At 31.5% G+C, this 21,772-nt stretch overlaps 1 protein-coding gene across 1 annotated transcript in view; it reads left to right on the plus strand.

Annotated features, from left to right (window-relative positions):
- Window positions 1–502: 502 nt before the first annotated feature.
- The window catches only part of LOC129940555 (neuropeptide CCHamide-1), a 36,528-nt gene continuing 15,258 nt past the window's right edge, over window positions 503–21,772 (plus strand). The window contains exon 1 of the mRNA XM_056048933.1: window positions 503–752. Within this exon, the coding sequence (XP_055904908.1) occupies window positions 689–752 (64 nt within the window). The 5' untranslated portion in view covers window positions 503–688. The remainder of the gene's footprint in view (window positions 753–21,772) is intronic.

Consider the following 21,772-nt stretch of genomic DNA (forward strand, 5'->3'; position numbering starts at 1 on the left):
ATTTTTAAACTGACAAATTTTTTTATAAATATAAAAAATAATTTTAAGAAAACCGCTCTAAAAAATTTTGAAAAATTGAGTTTTTTTGAGAATTTGAATGGAACAAACTTTTTAGCAGGTTCATTTTTTAATTTTTAATAATACAGAACATATTTTAAAAAAGACTCTTTGGATATATGATCAAGTTTGTGCGACCCAGTCGAGCATTTTATTTTTTAGATAAATTCTTATTCAAGCTTTATTGGATTGAAATAGATATTTTTCTTAATATATTTAAATTGGGCTATAGAGCTGTTTAAGGACATGGCAACCCTACACAATGTTTACATCTTACACATATCATCAAATATTAGTTTTTCGTAGGAGTTTGAGTTTGGTAGCCCATTCTTCGTCCGCGTGTAGATTTTTTACCTTATTTTGGATAGAAGCTGGCTTAGTATCTATGTTGTTCGGCTATATAAGACATCCGGTGTATTGCCGAGGATAACCAGTTAACAGTTACGCGTGATTCATTCAACAAGTAAGAAACCAACCGAATACAGTGATTTTTATAAAGGTGGTTGTAAAAGAAAAACATAAAAAGGAACTGTTGAGAGTGTTAACTGAAGTGCAGAAAATTCCGATCGTGAACATTTTAGTTTACTTTTTCTTTATGAAAAAATATTGATTCACTTCTTTTTTTGTCAAAATGTGCAGTAAAATTATTTATTTAAGTGTGATTCTGCTTTTGGCTGTATCAGGATTCGTTCAAGGTAATGATTTATTTGTCTTATCACAAAAATAAATTCATAAGCGGTTGAAATAAAAAAATAAGGAAAAACTAAATTCCTTTAAGTTAATTCTAATATTTTGTTTAGGTTCTAAGTTTGACAATAGTTAGCTCAGCCATAGTTATACACCTAACACCTGTTGAAAGAATGTGTTTTCCAGGTAATGAAATGGAAATAAAAATATTTATTTGAAAAATGAACTTTTGTTTGTATTTTCACAATATTCTCGAACAAAATAAGAAAAAATTCAATCAAAACATGGTTTTTTAAAAAAAAAGTTAAATATATTTAAGTGGGAGCCGTGGCGTTTGTGACTGTCATACCAGAGGTCTTGGGTTCAATACCTGCCTATGCCTGCTAAAAGTTTTTTCATGGGTACTGCCTCTTGCGAACAATTGGCAAATATTCCAAAATTACTTATATTTGTCATGAAAAGTTATTCTCAAATAAAGCGTTCGTATTCGGCATACAAACTATTGGTCCTGAACTGACTAGAACACAGAAATGAAAGATCTAAGTCATTAGGTCCTTGTTCTCTACGGACTGTTGGACCACCTAATATATTTATTTAAATGCATTCCAGAAGAGGTTTTTAGAAATATACCCTTTTCAAGACTTTTTTTAACCTTCCTTCAACATTTAGAAATCTGGTTTTATTAGAACTTAACTAATATTTACTTTTTTGATAAAAATATGCCGATGGCCAAATACTAATCTATTCACAAAACACTCCGAGATTGTTCCCTTTTGTGCCAATTTCAAAAGCAACTGTTTCAATACATATAAATGGACTGACTGAGATTAAACCTCACCCTAGTTATGCCTATCGAACTAAATGGAGGGCATAACACGTCTCTGATTCACAAACACTTTTTGAGTTTTTTTTTTCCAATTTCGTATCAATATTTTTTTCTTTTAAAAAGACAATAGATGAACGTCTGTCGAAAATAACACAAAGAGTTGTTTCTACTACGCTATTTTAAAAGAAATAATATACTTTTTTCAAAGGCAATGCAATCAAGTCGGGGTCAAAAGCATCCCTTTGCGATATTAGCTGCGAAAATTTCGTTTTCTTAACAGAGTTTATTTTTGTCGACAAAAATTAAGAAAATTAGTATCCATGTAAAATACAATCTATTTTACGACGGATTATTTGATGCAAAATAAATTAATTTTAAGTTAAAAAACCAAGCTTAATTCGCTTTAGATACTAAAGATTTACTTAATATAAGATATATGACTTACAATTTAATAGACACTTATAAAGGATATGTCAAACGTGGAAATCAAATTTTTATTTATAAAGGAACACATCTCTAAACTTTTCTCAATCTTATTATTCAACAAAGTTAACATTTAAGAGTGTAGATGAAAACATTATAATTAGTTGTTATTTAGTTTGGATACAAAATTTCATTAACAACAGCTCGACCAACGGAGTGAAATTGTGGCCTACTTCAAAAAGTTTTCAAAAGATTGTACCGAATTCACAAAATCGTTACCTCTAGTAGAAGTTATACATACAAAGGATTTTGCGTACGATTCCTTTTTGCTCGCACGAGCTAAAGTTGGCCTGCCCTGTGCCCACTAGATTCACACAATGTTTTTTACGACGATTGTGGCATTTTCGGAATCGGAGGGATGAGTATAAACTTTGACAGTTTCTTAATAATAAAAATAAGCTCAAAAAATTTAAAAAAATTACAGTTTCTTAATAATAAAAATAAGCTCAAAAAATTAAAAAAAAAATGTGAGTCACACTGATAACTTCCCATCACTTCTGTCGAATTGTCTTGCATAACCCTTTAACAAAATTTTTATAACAATATTTTGTGTGTGATAAATAATTTAAAGTCAATATATTTCTAATACTTGAGTCGAAAACAATTTCTTATAATTTTTTTTGTTGTTTTTGGAAATAGTTTGATTTCAAAATACATTTGTGTTTTGTTTTTAAAAATTTTAGGAGCGTTTCTTGTTTCTTATTTACAGATTGGATTTTTCTAAGAAAACTTAGCATAGAATTAAATCGTTTTGAATTCAATACCATCATTTATTCACTAGAATTTATACCGATTTTGCGTACTGTTTCTGTAGATTTTATTTTTTTATGAAAAATTGACTGCTAGATTTTTATAACAAGTTATTGAATGTCAAAAAATTTTAATTTTTTAAAAAGATATTTGAGTGGAAAATCAATTTTATCAAATTGTTGTAATGTTTTTCTTGTAAGATTTTAATTTTTTGTAAAAAAAATTGTCAAGTCCAAGTGCAAACAATCAAACTCCTTTCAAGATATCTATATGGAATCAGCTCATAATCGTCTTTCAATTATTTCTTTTGACTCGTATACTCCCTGCCCTAGCAAATTCAAACAAAATTGGTGAGTATTAGAATTGATTCCTTACTTCTTAAATTGTGTAGGGATAAAGGGCTTTTTTTTTCATTTCTAATAACCCTCTATTTGGGTAGTTGTCATCTAATTGACATTTGACTGCTACAATACCATTATTAAAAAATAGTTTAATACACCCTTTAGCATTTAAATTGTTGAAACTCACAACAAACATAGTCCTGAAAATTTGAGCTCTTGATAAAAATAAAAAAATGTATGGCTGTGTGTATACATACAGCTCAAATAGAATCTAGTGATTTACATCTTAAAAAGAACAAACAACTTTGAAACTCTATTTTACGACAGATCATTTGATGCAATACAAAATAAATTAATTTTAAAAAATAACTTTAAATATTAAAGATTTACTTAATATAAGACATATGACTCACAACTCAATTAACACTGCAAATAGGAGTAGTAGAAATTAAATGTTTATGTTTAGTTATTGTTCTTGATTTTTCTCTTAATGTAAGAATTATCTGGCAACTCAGGCATTTTATCAACAACGGCTTGCGGTCTTGGCTTCCTTAAACAAGTTTTCCAACTATGTAACTCGATTGTGAACTGAAGTTATCCAGTACCAGCTACCTTAGACGTTGGGTCTCTTTAGTCAAAGTATTTACAAAAGACTCTCCGAGCCGTTTCCTTTATTGCTTATTGGAGTCACTGACACAATATTTGTTACGAGGTAGATTGTGTACCTTCAGTTAATGCTTGTGTCATCTTCGAAATAGGAAAACTAAGTATAAACTTTGACAGTTCTTAAATGGGAAAAAAGGCTGGGGTTCGACCCACACCGATCCTGTCTGTCGACAGCTTTTTTGAAAGTTTTTATTTCTTATTTATAAACAAGTACAAATTGGATTTTTCTAACAAAATTTAGCACAGAATGAAATCATTTTGAAGTCAATACCTTTATTTATTGACAAGAATTTTAACCAATTTCGCTTACTATTTTTTTTTGGAGAGTCCTTGCAGTACCTTTTTGTACTGTGTTGGCTTCCAAAGGCATGTGAACTACAACGTTTGACTTCAGACTTTTTTGCAGCAAATCATCAATACGATCCTCCAATTCGTTGTTTCGCTGCTCCAGGCAAATGACTTTGGCTGAAATATCGTCATATTTTGTTTTCAAGCCAGAGAGTTCAGCGTGCAAAACTTGAAAATCAGCCTTGGATGGGAGTTCGTTGATTAGCTGTTTGTTGCTTTCGCTAAGGATTTGCTTTAATGTATCGATTGTTATTGCTGTGGTACTCATTTTCGACTTTGGAGGTTCAGTTGCTGATAGAGGTGGATTTGAAATAAATAATCTACGCTTTTCTTCTCTATATTGTTCAGGTGAGATTTCAAATATACTCCTCTTATTCATTAGTTGAGGTTATGATTTTAATATTAAAACTAAGCCACTTCAATTTTTCTTAATTTCTAAGACTTACGAGAAAGATTAGTTTATTTGAAGTTATATTTGAATTTGCAACTTTTTGGTCAAATTTGTAAATTTTTTTGTGCACTTTTTCTTTAGTTTTAAGGATTTTTTTAGGAGCTTTTTCTCAAACAAATTACCACTTTGACAGATCAAATGTCAATCAATCAGATTAATTAGTTTTTGTTAGCTTCATATATGTATCAGTCGGCAATTCCTATCAAAAAACGTATTCATCACATTTTAATATATATTTAAGTTACTTGTGAGGTTTGCCTTTAGTTTCGCTTTAAACACACTTGTTACATCTTTTTGAACTTGTAAAGTTTCAAAATATAGTTTTTTTTATGTGCAGTGTTAAGAAAGGCTATTTCTAAAACTCAACTCAAAAAAATCTGAATAATTGTTTGTTTAGTTTAAAAATTCAAAATTTAATACATTATTAACTTCCCATAGGAAGTTATTGTAATGGGTCCGTTTTGTCAAATTGAAAATTTTGACATTTCTCAACGTTTCAAGGTCCCTAAAGTCGAAATAAAAGATTTTTAGAAAGATGTCTGTGTGTGCGTGTGTACGTACGTTCGTACGCCCGTACGTTCGCGACGTTTTTTTCGTTATCCATAGCTCAAGAACCAGAAGAGATATCGACTTCAAATAAATTTTGTTATATAAATAAAAAGGCAGAAAGATGCAGAAAGGGCTCTCAAGAAAATTGTGTGGCGATTTTTTTTACCATAGCAGTTTAAAAAAGATGAAGATTTTGGTTAACCCTAAATATCTTACGAACCAAAAACGCTAGAGACTTGAATTAAATTTTATATAATAAACTGTAACATGATATCAAACAACTATATTTTTTGAAAAATATCCAATTAACGTTTTTTTATAAATCAAAAAAAAACTGAAATACAAAATGATTTCATCTCCAAAACAATTTTGTGCAATAAAAAATAAAGTTTTTAACAAAAATCAAATTTTGCGAAAATCGAATTGACAGATTTTTTATAAAAAATAAAAACTTAAAAAAACATTACTCAAAGTTGGTAAAAATCGACTAAAATATCTTTTTAAAACTTTGAGATATTAACTTTAAACTACTTTCATCTATTAAAAATATTGTTTTCAACATTCAGTAAGATTTTGAGAAAAATATAATTGACAGTTTTTGTACAAAAAATAAAAACCTAAACAAAAAAAATTAATAAAAGATGGTGAAAATTGATTTTTGACTCAATTATCTTTTCAAATATTTGAGATATTGGCTTTAAACTACTTTTATTTTTGAAACAATATTGTTTTCAGCATTCACTAACATTTTGAAAAACATCTAATTGAGGGTTATATTACAAAAAATTAAAAATCTAAAAATAAATTTAACAAAATTTGGTAAAAATTGATTTTCAATGTTCAAAACTTTGAGATATTGGCCTTAAACTACTTTTATCTATAAAAAAAAATTGTTGTCAACATATAGTAGAATTTTGAGACAAATTGAATTGACACTTTTTTTTACAAAAAATAAAAACCTAAAAAAAAAAACAATACTTAAACTTGGTAAAAATTACTTTCGACTCAAATAGCTTTTCAAACAATTTAAAATATTGTCTTCAATTATTTTTTATTTCACAGAAAATATTGTTTTCGATTTTAATAGTTTTTAATAAAAATCTAACAGTCCGTCATAAAAAAAACAACAAACGTTTAGACAAGACAAATCAACATCCCAGCCTCTTTTCTTAATTAAGAAAGGCACTCAATACAAAAACATATAAAGTCCAAGTTCAATTGCTGCGCAGAAACTTCTCTCAAGATATCTTCATACGGAATTAGTTTGCTTTTGCTTGTCCTCAAATTATTTGTCTTTGACTCTCTGCGTTAGTAAATCCAACTAAATTTGTTGAGTATTAGAATCGATTCCTTAGTTATCAAGTTGTGTAGAAAATTAATTATGATCTTCACGAATAACAGCCTCTTATAAATGGTTTTGTAATAAGAGCTTTCATTTGTAATAACCTTCAATTTGGACAGCTGTCACATTTGGAGCTATCATCTAATTGATATTTGACTACTACAACGCCATTATTGAAAATAAAACAATACACCCTTCAACATTTAAATAAATAAATAAAATTCTCTACAAATATTGTCGTGGATAATTTGAGCCTTTTGGAAAAGTTAAATATAAGTACAAAATATATAGTGCAACAACTTGTATAGAACTAGGACCTAGTGACTAACAACTTTGAACCATTCCTGTGTGCGAGAAATGCCAAATAGAATCAAATTTTACGAGAATAAAGGTAACACAAATTTGAGATGCCAGCATAAGAGTCCTACGTTGAAGGCACATGTCCTACAAAATGCTAACTACTAAAAATACGGAATATTCAAATATCAACTATACTTTCGCAATTACTCCTTTTGACCCTATTCCCTTCTTTAACAAAAAATATCAGAGAATACTATAATTATTATCTCTTTTATGAACATTTATGTATTTGCATTTAATTCCACAGAATAAGAAGACTTATGCATCCAAACTTTATTAACTCGAACACATGTTTCCGAAGAAACTACCAAGGCTACATTTTTTAAAGTTTCGTTGATGCAGTTTTTGTACTTCGTAGATTTACGAGTAATACAAAAATAATTCTCATGTGGGTTTTTATGTTGGGTGGATGTTAGATTTTTTAAGTAATTTGTTGGTTTATACTTTCACCCAATTTTAATATTAAAATAATATTTTGTGAGCTTGCGCGTGTTTCTGAATGAAGAAAAAAATAATATGTTTTTAATGTTGTTTCATCAAGTATTACGTTGAAATTCTTGTCAAAAAAATACGTATATAAATTTGCAACCCGCATGAGTTGATGAGTCTATGCCCATCAATAAATCAATGATTTGATGTTTTGTTCTTATCAACGAAAAAAGAATTATGTACATTGAAGGCTCTATCAAAATAATATACGATTTTATTAGTATCAGGGCATTTTGTATGCCAATTAGAAGATAATATCTCAAAGAGTTCTATAATATCAAATCATATATGTATGTATGTATGTATGTATATAACAAAAACACGAGGTTATAAGCCCCCTTTGATTAATTTGTAACATAAGATAAAGAAAGTAATGCCTCTACAGTAAAAGTGTTATGTTTTATAAGTAATGACTCAATAATTATTTTTTTAACTTTGGACCATCAAATCAACTGAACTTGTTATAGATTTTGTCTGTAGAAAATAAATCTCTGGTATTTTTATTTCTAAAACTGCATCTAAAAATGTAAATTTGATTGTTCAGAGCATGTAATTGGATGACACTATGAAGTAGAAATCTATTCAGAACGAGGTGTTCCATCACTTCAACATTCAATTAATTTTAAACCACAGATAGAAGGAAGAAGGATACTAGAAGTCGCGGATTTATGAAAAACCAACAATGAAAGACTTACTCCACCGTCACTAATGGACTGCTGAAGTTGTGTATGACTGTTTGGTCATCTTGTGGCCATATACATGAATTCCACGTCTACGTAGGTACTGTTGAGATATGTACATAGATAGGTTTGTAAGCTGATGGATACTAAAGTGCACAGTTTGCTGAAATCATTCTTTACAATTCATCTTTTCCAACTTTAATGTCTGGTACTTCATTGAATAGTACCTCCTCTTGGCTATTAAGTGCCTCAAAAAACTTCAGAAGGTTGAAATAAATTTGAACTTGTGCAGTTTTTTGTGTTGATATTTTAGACGAAAGAAACTATTTTTAAGTTTAATATTTGTATTGAATTTTTTTGAAAACTGCCATACCCCAAATTCTACTACGAAATACCGTAATGAATTTGACACTTTAGTTTTTCCGTGGCTATCGAGCAGTCCTATCTCATCGTCATGCAGCATATTTGGAAGAGCTTAAAAAAAACGTCTACCTGAAAACGCAGTTCCTTTTATATTATTTTATCGTAAAATTTAGGCCAGCAAAATTTGTCTTATTGTCCCATTCTTGAGACCTTGTTAGTTATTTTTTTAGTATAGTTTCCCTTTATACAAATTTTCAGGTTCTGCAGATTGCACATCTCAAAAAGTATTGCCAAATCTTCCCGACCTAGAACAAAGTTTGGGCGCAACAGTTCTCCTCTGGTACACTGTCGATTTCAATTTTGCCTTACATCTCAAAAGTTTTTGAAAAATTGGTAAAAAGACAAAAGAACGCGTATTTAAGTCGTACGAATCTATTAACCCCAAACCAATCTGGTTTCCGTAAGAGGCATAGCTGTATTACCTCGCTCATAAATGTGACAAAAGATTTGCGACAATCGATGGATGAAGACAAAATCTCGTTTCTAGTTTTACTAGACTTTTCCAAGGCATTCGATTCCGTAGACTTCTTTGTTCTGTGCAACAAACTTCATAATGAGTTTAGTTTCTCATCCAATGCTGTAGATTTAATCAAATCTTACTTGAGTAGAAGAAAACAAGCAGTTGATATAAATAACAATTTATCTGAGTTTTTGTCATCTACTAGGGGAGTTCCACAAGGGTCAATTTTGGGTCCACTCTTGTTTTCATTGTACATTAACGCACTTCCTAGTATTGTAAAGTACTGTAAAATCTGTATGTACGCCGACGATGTGCAGTTGTACCTAAGTTGCAGAGTCGGTCTCATTGAACATCATGTAGCTTGTATAAACGAAGATTTGGAGAGTATTTCACGTTGGTCTGAATCTCATGGCCTTCTATTAAACCCTTTGAAATCAAACTGTCTCGTTATTTCACGGAAACCATTAGACTTATCCTACTTTCCATTGGTATTCCTTAACAATACTCCAATTATATACTCTGAGACAGCTAGAAATCTGGGTATTGTTTTTAATCGCTGCTTGACGTGGAATAATCATATAAACTCAGTCGTAGGAAAAACGTATGGTGCTTTACGTTCCCTTAAAGCCTCTCAATCTTTTACCCCTATCAAAACTCGAATTATGCTGGTGAAAACATTAATAGTGCCAATTCTTATTTATGGGTGTGAAATATAGCTTTCAACAGCGCAGTTCGTTATATCTATGGTTTACGAAGATATGAGCATGTTTCAGCGTTTTCAGTTAAGCTTTTCAACATGACATTTAACAGTTTCCTGGAGCTTCGTACTCTACTTTTGTTTTCTGACATTTTACTAACGCATGAACCCCGCTATTTGTTTGAAAGAATACGCGGTACTCATCCTTAACATCGGAGCGCCAATTTTTTATAAATAGTATTCGTCTTTGGAATAGTCTTCCACGCGATATTAGGAGTATTGAAGATCCGCGAAGGATGGAGATAGAAATTAGAAATCATCTATCGTCTTTAAATGTTTGAGCATTAATTATGATTAGAATTAATGTAATTAGTTTTCTTCTTATTTTTCTTTGTTTGTCTTTGTTATAGAATAAATTGAAACTACTTTGAATTATCTTTTATACTACTAATAAAAATACTTACTTGTAATAATAGCTTTTCATTAGCTTATAAGATATTGTATCTTACTGTGTTAAGCAAACGATAATAAATTGTTAAATTGTAATTGTAAATTTCCACGCTTTACATTCGTTGATGTTAAGTGGAACATCCTTTCTGTTTTACATCGTATGTTTTGTAGAGCCTTTACCTTGGTTATTAATCATTTGCCATTTTCTAAACTTTCATAAAGTAATCTACCTGTTACGCCACGTAGAACATAACTGATTGAGATACTGATTCAAACACTTTATTCTTAATGCTGTGGTAGATGTAGTTATTGTTGAAACACTGTCTCTATCCTACTTTAAAGGTGGTTAACGCCTTCGTCAGTTTTTCCATGAGATGTTTCTCAATTATTAGATTTTAATAAAAATAAACTCCTAGGCATTTATATTCTTTGGTTGTTGTAATATCCCTGTTCACTTGTATCAGTTCTTAATTCTCCCCCTCTTCAGGATATCATTACACAAAATTCCATCGTAAACAGTATTTGGACAACTTGCTAATTATTAGATTAAATGATTCCGGGGATGGATATGCTAGGATGACGATATCATCGGCTTTGATCAAAGTAACCGTGTTTTTCACACCTTCTTGTAATGCACCTTTTATGTCTTTAAAGAGAAGCGCGATAAAGCTTAGACTAAGGACACATCTCTGTATGGACACCCGTTTTTGTCGGGAACCATTCCGATAAATATTAATTATTCCAAACAGCTGATCTGGTTTCTATAAAAATATTTTCCACAACTCGTCCGAACTTCAATGACATTCCAGATCCAAATAATTTAAATATCAGTACATTTGGGTCCGAAGCATCAATTGCTGCTTTTAAACCGACAAGAAAGTGTACAGCTTTTTTATTTTTGGACGGGAATGATTAAGCAAAATTCCTGAGTACAAAGATGTAATACATGATTGGGAATCCTGTTCTAAAATGTGGAACTCACTCAATAGCTTGTTCGTACATATCTATCCACCAATTCAGCCATTTCAACAATACCGCCGTAAAACTTGTAAAATATATGTAAGTTTTACTTTCAAATTAAAATCTAAATATCTGAAGTAAAAAGAAAAACAGATACAATTTAAAATTGAAATTTGTTAAGTTTAAAATATTTTCATTTGAAAACATAAAACCAAAGTGCTAATTAACTTAAGAAGTTTACCTGACGTCTGCCTCAAAACAGGAGACGATGACAACAATCGAAACCAAAATTTCTTATTTAACTCTCAGAAGTACACAAAATAGTAATTAATGCTTCTAAAGGGCGATCTTTCCGTAATTTTTAATACGATCCATGGCCCTGATGGTAGAAAAATTTGATGTGTTAACATTTTTCAGCCAACTGATTCGTTATAAATAATGTCAAATAAATGTGAAAAACCGTTTTTGTATGAATGGTTACACTATCCTTTGAGGTTTATGTTGCTCAGGTGAAGACTTACAAGTTATGAGAAATTTTAGAAAATAATGAAAATACTAAAAATAAAACTACTTTACAAATGTGCATATCGTCAAAAAGATTTGCATACGTTTTTTTCGAATATTAAGGCTCGTTTCTTGATACTGTTCTTAAATGTGTGTCGCAAGACTTAGATTTAAAGTGCAACATAATTTATTTTTTGCTGTCAGAATATATTTAAGATACACTTAACTGGGACTTATGTTCCTTACAGATGGAAACGCATCCAACTTCGTTTCATTACAAAATGCCAAACAGGCGTCAGTATATACCTGCATGAAATTTCAATTGAATGTTATGTTTTAATTTGTGGAAAGAATACAAAATAGTTTTTCAATATTATTTAACGATATGGCTCACAAAAAAAGAGTATGTTACCCAAATCTACTATCAAATGAAAAACGGACGCTTTTAGAATGTGCAGACTGGTTGCTTCAACGTTGCCTAGCTCTGAAATTACGGATCAATCTTCGTAGCTATCTGCAAGCTTCAATACGAGACCAAAAAACATGAAGTTTTTCAAAAAAAAATATTCAAACTTTATTGAATATGAATTAAGAAAAAGATGATTGAAATCGAACCGTAAAGTTATAAAATACCTTCACAATTTTCAAAAACATGTATTCATTCTCAAATTGTGGGAACGTGTTTAATTTTATTTGCAATTCTAAAAACGTATTAGTATCCACATACATGTGTATATAGTTATGTTCTATTTTTACATTTTTTGCTATTGTTATAGTTTTTTAATAAAGTTTAAAATTAAGTATTTTGTTTCCATCTCAGCTTACCAAAATAGTTATTTATTGATTCTTTGCGTTTTTGTATTCCACTATGACTATTTGATCAAGATTGGCTTTGAAATTGATGACCTAAGTCAATTGCATTATGAAGGTCTGCATCAAAATGTTCGCCTTCGGGAACACTAAATTTTTCTTTATATGTGGTGCAAGATGCATGTGGGCGCAATATTAAAAAAAGTTGTCTTTAATTGAAAACAACAACTAAACGATAGTACATTACTCAGCTGGGACAAGTTCTTAAGTTCTTAACTAAAAAAATCTCGACTTTCTATCTTCGCTTATATTCAACTAGCATTGTAATTCATGCATCATAAGCTGAACCAGACCACCTTCCAATCACGTCAATAAATACTCTATTTTTGCAGTACCCTGCACATTTATCGATTCGAGTCCTCTTAAGAAAAAGATGCTATATCAAAAACATCTCGTTTAACTTACAACCCTTTTGTGTACTTGAAAACTTAATATATATTTTCTGTAAAACTTTGCAATTTCCGTTGCAAGAATATTGTATGAAGCCCGTTAGACGGCCGTTCCAGCTTGTAATTGATTTATCATATTTTTGGTAAGGCGAAATCTTTAGTAAAAGGCAAGTTAATCAAATCCAATAAAAATGTTCATTCCTATCGTAAATTTGAGGAGAAACTTTAACTCCAATCAATTTGAGAACTTCAACATCTATTAACTCCAAATTCATAGTTTTTAGTTTCACTTTAATGTCAATCAAAAATAAATGTTGTGATACAAATTTATTGAAATATCAACAAAGAACATAACCTTATAAGTTTTATAAGTGCAACTTAGAGGATTTATGCTCTACTATTTTTTCCCTATAAAATAAGTTGCACTTTGTGCCTTCTATGACAAACTTCAAATTCCGTGCAAACCATTTAGTAGTACATAGTTACTTATATAGAATTTAAATAGTTTTAAATAGTTTCAGCAAAGAGGCCTAAAAGTTCACAGACATATTTTGAGAGCGTTTGATTCAAATTCATCATCAATCTTAAGCTTTAATGTCGTCATAATATAATAAATTCTTTGTAAAAGTATAAATTTGTACGAGAAAACAATTTAGCAGCGCATTCAAATTATTTTTATTTATTTACAATTTTTATTCAGCTCCTAAACATTTCAATTTTCACTTTATAAACAAAACAGGCAGTAAGTAATCATTAAAAATCACCTTAAAACTTCTTTTTATTTATGGTCTAAGGACTAATGTTTCGACGTCAATCAAATAACTGCAATACTAACAAACTATCAATCGATGTCCTCAGAACTAAATTCTTAAAATATGAAATATTTACAAAAAAGACGGCCCTAAAGACTTTATAGATACGGCTCTATTCATATATAATCATACAAAGATTTAATGAATATTTTCTAGAAAGAATAAATTTATGACAACACTTAAGTAAAATTGACATGACATATAAATGTTCATCACATAATATAATTATCTTCATACATACATATGTATGTATACAATATAAAAGACCCTATAAATTTTACGCTTAGTTTATTTGAACTTTGCCATAATCATCCGCGGCAAAAGGTTGTTTGTTGTGTCATAGCTACTTATCACATTATAATCAGCAACGGCAACAAGTGAATTTCATAACTTCTTTTGGGATTTGAGATAGGTATTTTATGTAGCTTTCGATTAAGTATACGATCTGTCTATCTATTTTATTACATAGAGTCCTGCATACAATACCTTTTCCAATGAAACATCCATCTATGTGTTGATGATTTAGGGTCAATAAAAAGACAGTACAAATTAGATATTACTTAAGTGCAGTAATGCGCGATGTTGGCTTTCTATCAGTGTCATTAGATGTATTGGGTATAGATTGGCTTTTGATATGATTTATTATTTCCCCAAAGAGTGATACATACATCACAGCTGAAATAAGATTGCAATTATATACGTTTATCATTGCATAAAGGTTTTTGAAATGCAACGCGAAAAGCAGTGGAATTATTTCGTAGGTATGTTAATTTATTTATTCTTATCGTTATGTTTTAATTATAAAATAGTTCTTTACTGCATAAACTTATGTCTTTATCAAATTATTGGAATAATTCTTATTCAACCATAGAAAGTTTGAAGGCAAATATTTGAGACTTACATACATACCTCACGACCCAAGCTCAGAATAATTATTCGAACAGTTCAGAATAACCTCGTATTTGAATACATAAAGAAATAAATCATAAATTATAGTTTATTTTTAATTTAATTAAAGATGTTGAAGACAAAAGATTTTATTTCTATTTGAACGGTTTTGACTGTTAGTCCAGTCAATGAACAAAAAAATTGCCTTCACATCGACAAAATCCAACAGTTTCGAAACTTGGCACACTAACTAAGGGATGTCTAGTGATGACCCAAAAAAAAGTCCCCAAGAATCCGACGTGATCTCTAGCGGAAGTTAAGAAAAACATGGAGTTTGTTTCAGTTTTTCACGTTTATCTCCAAAAATATTTGTCGTATCGAAAAATTTTGTTCTATAAAATTAAAGATCATTAAATCTAATAAAAAAAGGTGCTGATTTTTTTTTTGTATCTCTTATAGTTTATAAAATAACTCTAGCGGCAGGTAAGAGGAACATTCGGTTTTTTCGGTTTTTCGAATTTAACTTGAAAACTATTTGTCATATCGAAAAATAATCTTCTACAAAATTGATACTTTTTAAGCTTCCTAAAGAAATATGATATTACTTTTTTTTTTTAAAACAACTCTATAGTATAGGCATTTAAGAAAACCATGTGTTTTATTCACACGAAAAGAAAGCTTATTAAATGTCCTTAAAAAAATATGGTATACATTTTGTAATGTCTGTAATTGTCCACAAAAAATTGTGGTATTCAATTTGTATGTCCTTTCTTACTTCTGATGCTCGTTGCCCACTTTATGGCTTTATGGAATAAGCATTGTGTGCAAGTTACCAAAACCGGTCAATTCTTCTCATAGTAAAGTAACCTTCTGGGGTCATCACAGAAGGCAATTTTATCATGTCCTGCAAATACAGTTGACATGCTTTGGCGTACGATGGGTGTCCAGCGGCATGGATATATGAAATCATATTCTTCACACAGTTAATATAGGCATTCCAATCGTTAGACCGCTAAGCGTGAATAAAATCTTTAAGCAATGTAATCTTATTAAACAACTGAATCCATACGGTTGCTTTTGCTACATTAGATTTGAGTTTGAGGATCAAATGAAGGTTTTGTTTAAGCTTAAAGAAGGAGGCTCATCAAGAACATTTTTCAATTTTCTATTATTCATATTGGCTTATGTCGACTTGTTCCATTATTATATAAGCTAAAGATGTCTGTATTATAATAAGGCCAAACTATTCTGAGAATGCTGTTCCGCTACAACCTCCCTGCTTGAGCACCCAATAGATTACGGGTTAGGAGTGTAGTTAAATGTATGCTCATTTCTTTGAAAGTAAAATACTACCAGTTTTGCTTTATTTCACTTTGTTAAAGTGTTGTTAGACCAACTGTTGCAAATTGGCCTTATTTCTCTATACAAATGTGAAAAAAGGACAATTCTTGAAATTTGGCCTTATTCACGGCACCAAAAACTTAAAAAATCTTTAATTCAAAAAAATCGTGTTATTTTTAACTTATATTTTGAAATTTACTAGGCTAAATCACACGATATAGAAAGTTTTTGAAACTTATTTTTGAAATTAATTAAATGTTTTCGATTTTGAAACATACGTGTATAGAACTTGTCTTCCACTTGGTCCCAAAAACAATATAAAATTTTTCAGGTCAGGAAAATTTTCTCGCAAAACCGGAATTGTTTCGTTGCTTGTGCGGCACGTACTATCGTTACCCAGATAAAATATTGTTGATCAACAAATACAAATTGCAAATATTTTGGATGTTAAAATTTATTTTAAGAATCTCTTTAAATTGCTAGAGCTCATTATTTTACATACGGCATTATTTTAAACAGGGGACGGAGTATCAATTTAAATGTAACTCCTTCTTGTCCTTCAATAATGCAACATTTAATCATAATATAACAATAGCTATAGAATACAATATTTAAGATACATAAAATCGTTTGAGCATGGCATTTGCCGACCGCCAGATTGACAATACAATGTAAACTCTATATATGTATGTGTTTGATAAAATTACATTTTTAATTTAATAGTTCAGTCTCTATTTTAATTAAGGATTAAGATTCCGTTTGAATATTTTTTTTTTAACTGTAGGTAAGTTCTAATTTCAAAAATCACCGTTTTTAATTCTGTTCCTATATCTAAGAGCAGTTTTTAGGAAATCATACAATAAATCAACATTCATTTGATTTAATAAGAATATACAATATTCTTCGGTTAAGGTATCATTTCCAAATAAGTTTCTTCTTATTTCACGCAAAACTGGACACATTCCCCAGAAATGAATGATGTCTTCACGTTCTTGTCGGTTGCATAAATCGCAAAAAATCGGTACTTCACTTCTATGTGGTATGTATTTGAGTTGCAGCGATTGGCCGCGTAATCGGAACATCATTGAAATTGTGCTTGTATTATTTTCATCTTTGAAGTAGTTGTTTTCGTTGAAAGTGTAATCCAGGCGATTATATATAGTTCGGTGAAGAGATCCTGCTGCTTCTTCCTCGTGTTTTTTCCTATATCTAAGGTCTTCTTTATTTATAAGATCGTACAATAAGGGTCTCGCAGTAGTTGGATCATCTATATTTATATCAAGTACAAATCCACACTCTTCAGCTAAACATTCCCATTCTTTAAAAAATCCTCTTTTGTTTAGCACCACATGAATGGCGACCATCTTAGGGAGCCGGAGGTCAGGCAATTGCTTGACACGGAGAACATAGTCAACTTGTAGTTTGAGTGTTTTAATTAGTAACGGAGGCAATCCAGTCTCAATTATAAGCATATAGTTCGGTGCGTTGGGGGGTAGATGAAATGCTCGTTTCAGGTAGTACCTTAAAAGTTTCTCAACCGATTAATATTCTGAACCTCCCCATACCTGTGCAGCATAAAAGATGATTGATTCCGCTACAGTTTCAAAGACCCGATATTTACTACTGTGCCTTATGAATTTGTTGTTGAAGCAATTTTTCCAAGTAGCGTTTATAACAGTTTTCGCCTTAGATAATTTATCTTTTAAATGCTTATCCATTTTCATATTTTGTGTGAATAGTACACCAAGATATTTGTATTCTTTTACAACCTCAACAGCATTCCCTTCGTAAAACCATTTCTCGTTTGCGCTAGTTCTGCCTCCTCCCTTTCGAATTACCATAACTTTGGACTTATCCGGATTAACCATAAGATTCCACAACTTACAGAATTCTTGGAGCTTATTTAACATTAACTGTAGAGTTTCAGGTGAGTTTGCCATCATCACTACATCATCTGCAAAAAAAAGGGCTTTAATTTGCAGTCCCGCAAATTCTATGCCATCAGGTAGACAATAGACCAAGTCGTTTATAAAAAGTGCAAATAGATCGGGGCTAAGAGGACAGCCTTGTCTGACTCCTGTTTTGGTTGCAAACCACTCTGATCGACTAGAACCATTTCAAACTGACGATTTCGTATCTCGATAGATATTTTGAATGAGTCGACCAAATTTTAAGGACATTCCAAGCCCGTACAACTTGTTTATTAGAGCTTCCCGGTCGACCGTGTCGAACGCTGCTCTAAAATCCACGAAGATGACATACAACTTTTTACTTCTTGCAAGGTATGTGTCAGCAATACTTTTGAACACGAAAATGTGATCAATAGTAGAGTAGTCCGATCTGAAGCCCGCCTGAAATACACTTAAGAGATTTTTTGATGAAATCCACATTTTGAGCCGATTCTGAAGTACTGAGGTGAAAATTTTATAGGAGGCATTTAAAAAGGAAATACCTTTGTAGTTCGCAGGATTCATTGCACAACCTTTCTTGTAAATGGGGAGCACTAAAGCTTCCTTAAACTGTTCAGGTATTACACCATTTTCCATGACGCCGGTTAGCGTCTGAATGAGATTATTCGATCCGTACTTGTAAAATTCTACAGGTATCCTATCCGATCTAGCTGCTTTGCCATCCTTGAGTCCATTGACGATAGAAGAAACCTCTTGCATAGTGATAGGTGAATCTAAAATAGGCTCTTGAAAGTTAGGTGGGGCGTAGTGGTACTTGGATATCTCGTTTGATGTTGGGTTTAAAAGTTGCTGAAAATGGTTCTGCAAAACTTGCGGGCTTAAGCTGATGTCAATAATATATTTAGTACCATTTAAATTGCAGCTGGGTAGTCTCGACGTATGGAAATTCCAGTGCCTTTTAGCTTAGAGTTCGCTCCCTTTTTGTTAGCTTCACAATTAAGTTGGTTCTTTGGTTGTTGTTTGAACGAAGTGCACGCACTGATGATATTGTGCCTGTATCTGATGTTTGCAGCAGATCCATACAAAGGCTCTAGCTTGCTCTGTAGCATTTTCTCCTTCTACCGTCGGCATTTGAATCGTAATATTTTGTTCATTAGCTTTCATCTCCAAGAATTCAACTTGTCATTCCAAAGCATTACATCGTTTTTCAACTGTCTTTAATTGCGCCTTAAGTTCTTGGTTGTTTTCTTGCAGCGAATGAAGCCTAGTACTTATTCCCTCTATTTCTGCTTTCTTAGGTAGATCCTTCAGTTTCTCATCCAATATAGGTGACATGGCTCTTTGAATGATATGTTCAAGATCTAAAACAGACATATTTCCTACAGCTACTCCTTGGTTCGAAGGCCATGCATTTTTGTGCCGATCCTCCCGAGACAGATCAATTAGTTTTCGGTTACTTTGTTGTTCCATATAGTTGTCATTGTCTTTTATCGGTGTTCTTTGCATATTAATGGCCTGTTTTATTGTTTAATACAAATAGGGAGACTCACCTAGTGTTCTTTTTTTTGTGATGTTTGAAATTTTTGGATAGCTATTTTAACACGTTTGTGATGATTTCTTTTGAATTATTTATTATATTAATGTAGAAAAAAAACTTTTAAATTAAGGAGTTCAAAATAAACACAACTTTCACTTGTATAGCCAGGGTTGCCAATAGCTATAGCTATAGCCACGTATACAATAGCTACATATTTCAAAAATTCATTCTCACAAGATCCTTTTACACCAGATCAGACCTATTTTGAGTATTTATCAAATTTTTCGTAGTACCCGTGGCATGATGGTTACTGCGTTGGACTGTCATGCAAGGGGTCTTGGGTTCAATCCCTGCCTGTGCCACCTCAATTTAAAAAAAAAAATAAAAAATTTCGCGGGTACTGCCTCTTGCGAGGAATTGACAAATCCTTCAAGAGTAATTCTGGTCATGAAAAAGTGCTTTCTCAAACTAGCCGTTCGGATTCGGCATTAAACTGTAGGTCCCTTCCATTCCTGACAACAGTACTCGCACACAGGAATGGTTCAGAGTTGTAAGTCACTAGGCCCTGGTTCACAACGGACTGTTGCGCCACCCCATTTGATTTGATCAAATTTTTCGTTGGGTCCTTTTTAACCAATTGCATTTTTCCAACAGTCATCAAAAACAAATTTTCTCTGATGGCCTCCCGCCAAATTCAAGAATAGTTCCTTTTCTCTTTCAACTACTGTATCTAAAATTGCTAATTTATTCTTTTCTCAAGGAACATTTTCTAAAATATGGAAAACATCTTTTATAACTCCAATTCACAAGAAGAGACTGAGAGGAGATGTTATAAATTATAAACCAGTTGCTAAACTTTCGCATTACACAAATATTTTTGAAGGTATACTATATGAACTCATTAGCTTCTGTTGCAGATCTCTAATAACCCCAGCATAGCACGGCTTCCTACAAAATAGATCTACCACCACAAACCTTGTAGAATTCGTTTCATTCACTCTTTAAGAGTTTTGAATACCTTTAATGTGTCAGAGACACAGTGTAAGCATTGAAGGGGGGGTTGGAAAAGGGATGTCGTTGTACATTGGTTTTGAGTTCTTGAACATTGCATTGACAGGAAGAGACAAAGAGTAGTAAAGCATTCAACATTCGCTTAGTACGGCTAAAGAACGAATATCTGTACTTCACAGTATGACGGAACTCATTCCTAGAAGAGCGATTACGGTTGCACTGTTCAAAGGAAAGAATGCAACTGGCTATATCACTACAGCATAATTCGTTTAATTAACAGTAAAAATTGAGTTAATAATAATAATTTTAAAAGCTTTTCATTGAATACTGTCTAAGATCTTAAGTAAATTACTGGAGCACCAGTAAGGAGATGGGAGTTATTCTAAAGCTTTCTACGTATATATGTCTTATAGATTGTAGTCAGATCCAAAGGAGAGCAACATTTCTAACATCGTCTCAGAAAACCCAAACATCATCATTAGTTGCTGACGCGCCTACCGAGATCGAGATATTCAGTCTTATTGATGCAAGTGCCGCTCGGATAATGGCAAGTGTATCTCGCTTTAGCGATAAAAGACAGCATTGCATTTGAAAACCATTTGGTTTCTTATTACCCATTGTACAATGCTACAAGAAGAGGGATATAAATCAGACAACGAAACAATTAATTTGAATAAAAGTTATAGATAGGAGATCATTAGTTAAAATAACAAAGAGTGTCGGATACACAACAGGGCCCCGGGGCACGGGTTTTCAGGCGTTAACCAATCCGATGTTATATGTATTAAACGGTCCAAAATGTCTTAATTTTGTTAATTGTAGTTAAGTATGTAAATTAGTTCCAATGAAGGTGTTTCAGATCTTTATTTTCTTAGAACGATTCCTTCGCATTCTTCATTTTTGCTCACATTCCATTATTAGATTGATTTCCAGAAATTTTATTTAAAAAATATGTCACTCAGAACAATGGCCCTGCGTCCTTTAATCAATTATCCCATTCTTAACGAACATACCACAATAGAAAAGGTTAAATAATATTTATTTCCTATTATCTTTGTATCAATAATAAAAGAAACAAACTTCAAAATAGGAATAGGTGTACAGAAAAACGTGCTTAAAAAAAACGTTTTGAAAAATGTGAAAATCGATAAAGATCCTTTTAAGGAAGAATATTTATATTTAATATAATTATACATACATATGTCTGTCGTGTAATGATTATGGCCACTTACTCATTTCCATTAATGGTAAAATGTGACCCTTAACCTTTTACAAACCCACTCTCTATAAAATTCCAACTCAAGGATATAAAAGATAACGCAGGTGTAAGTCCTTCATTGTTAAAAATAAAAATACAAACCTTGGCCCATCCAATTTAGACGAAATAGAACCAGCTTCCTTTTCTACACTTTTCCTTTCTATGACGAGTATTGGCTTGGCATTATCTTTGGCACAAGGAACAACCAAACAAAGACACATTATTATTGCACT

Source organism: Eupeodes corollae, chromosome 1 (assembly GCF_945859685.1).
Source record: "Eupeodes corollae chromosome 1, idEupCoro1.1, whole genome shotgun sequence".
NCBI classification, from domain to species: domain Eukaryota; kingdom Metazoa; phylum Arthropoda; class Insecta; order Diptera; family Syrphidae; genus Eupeodes; species Eupeodes corollae.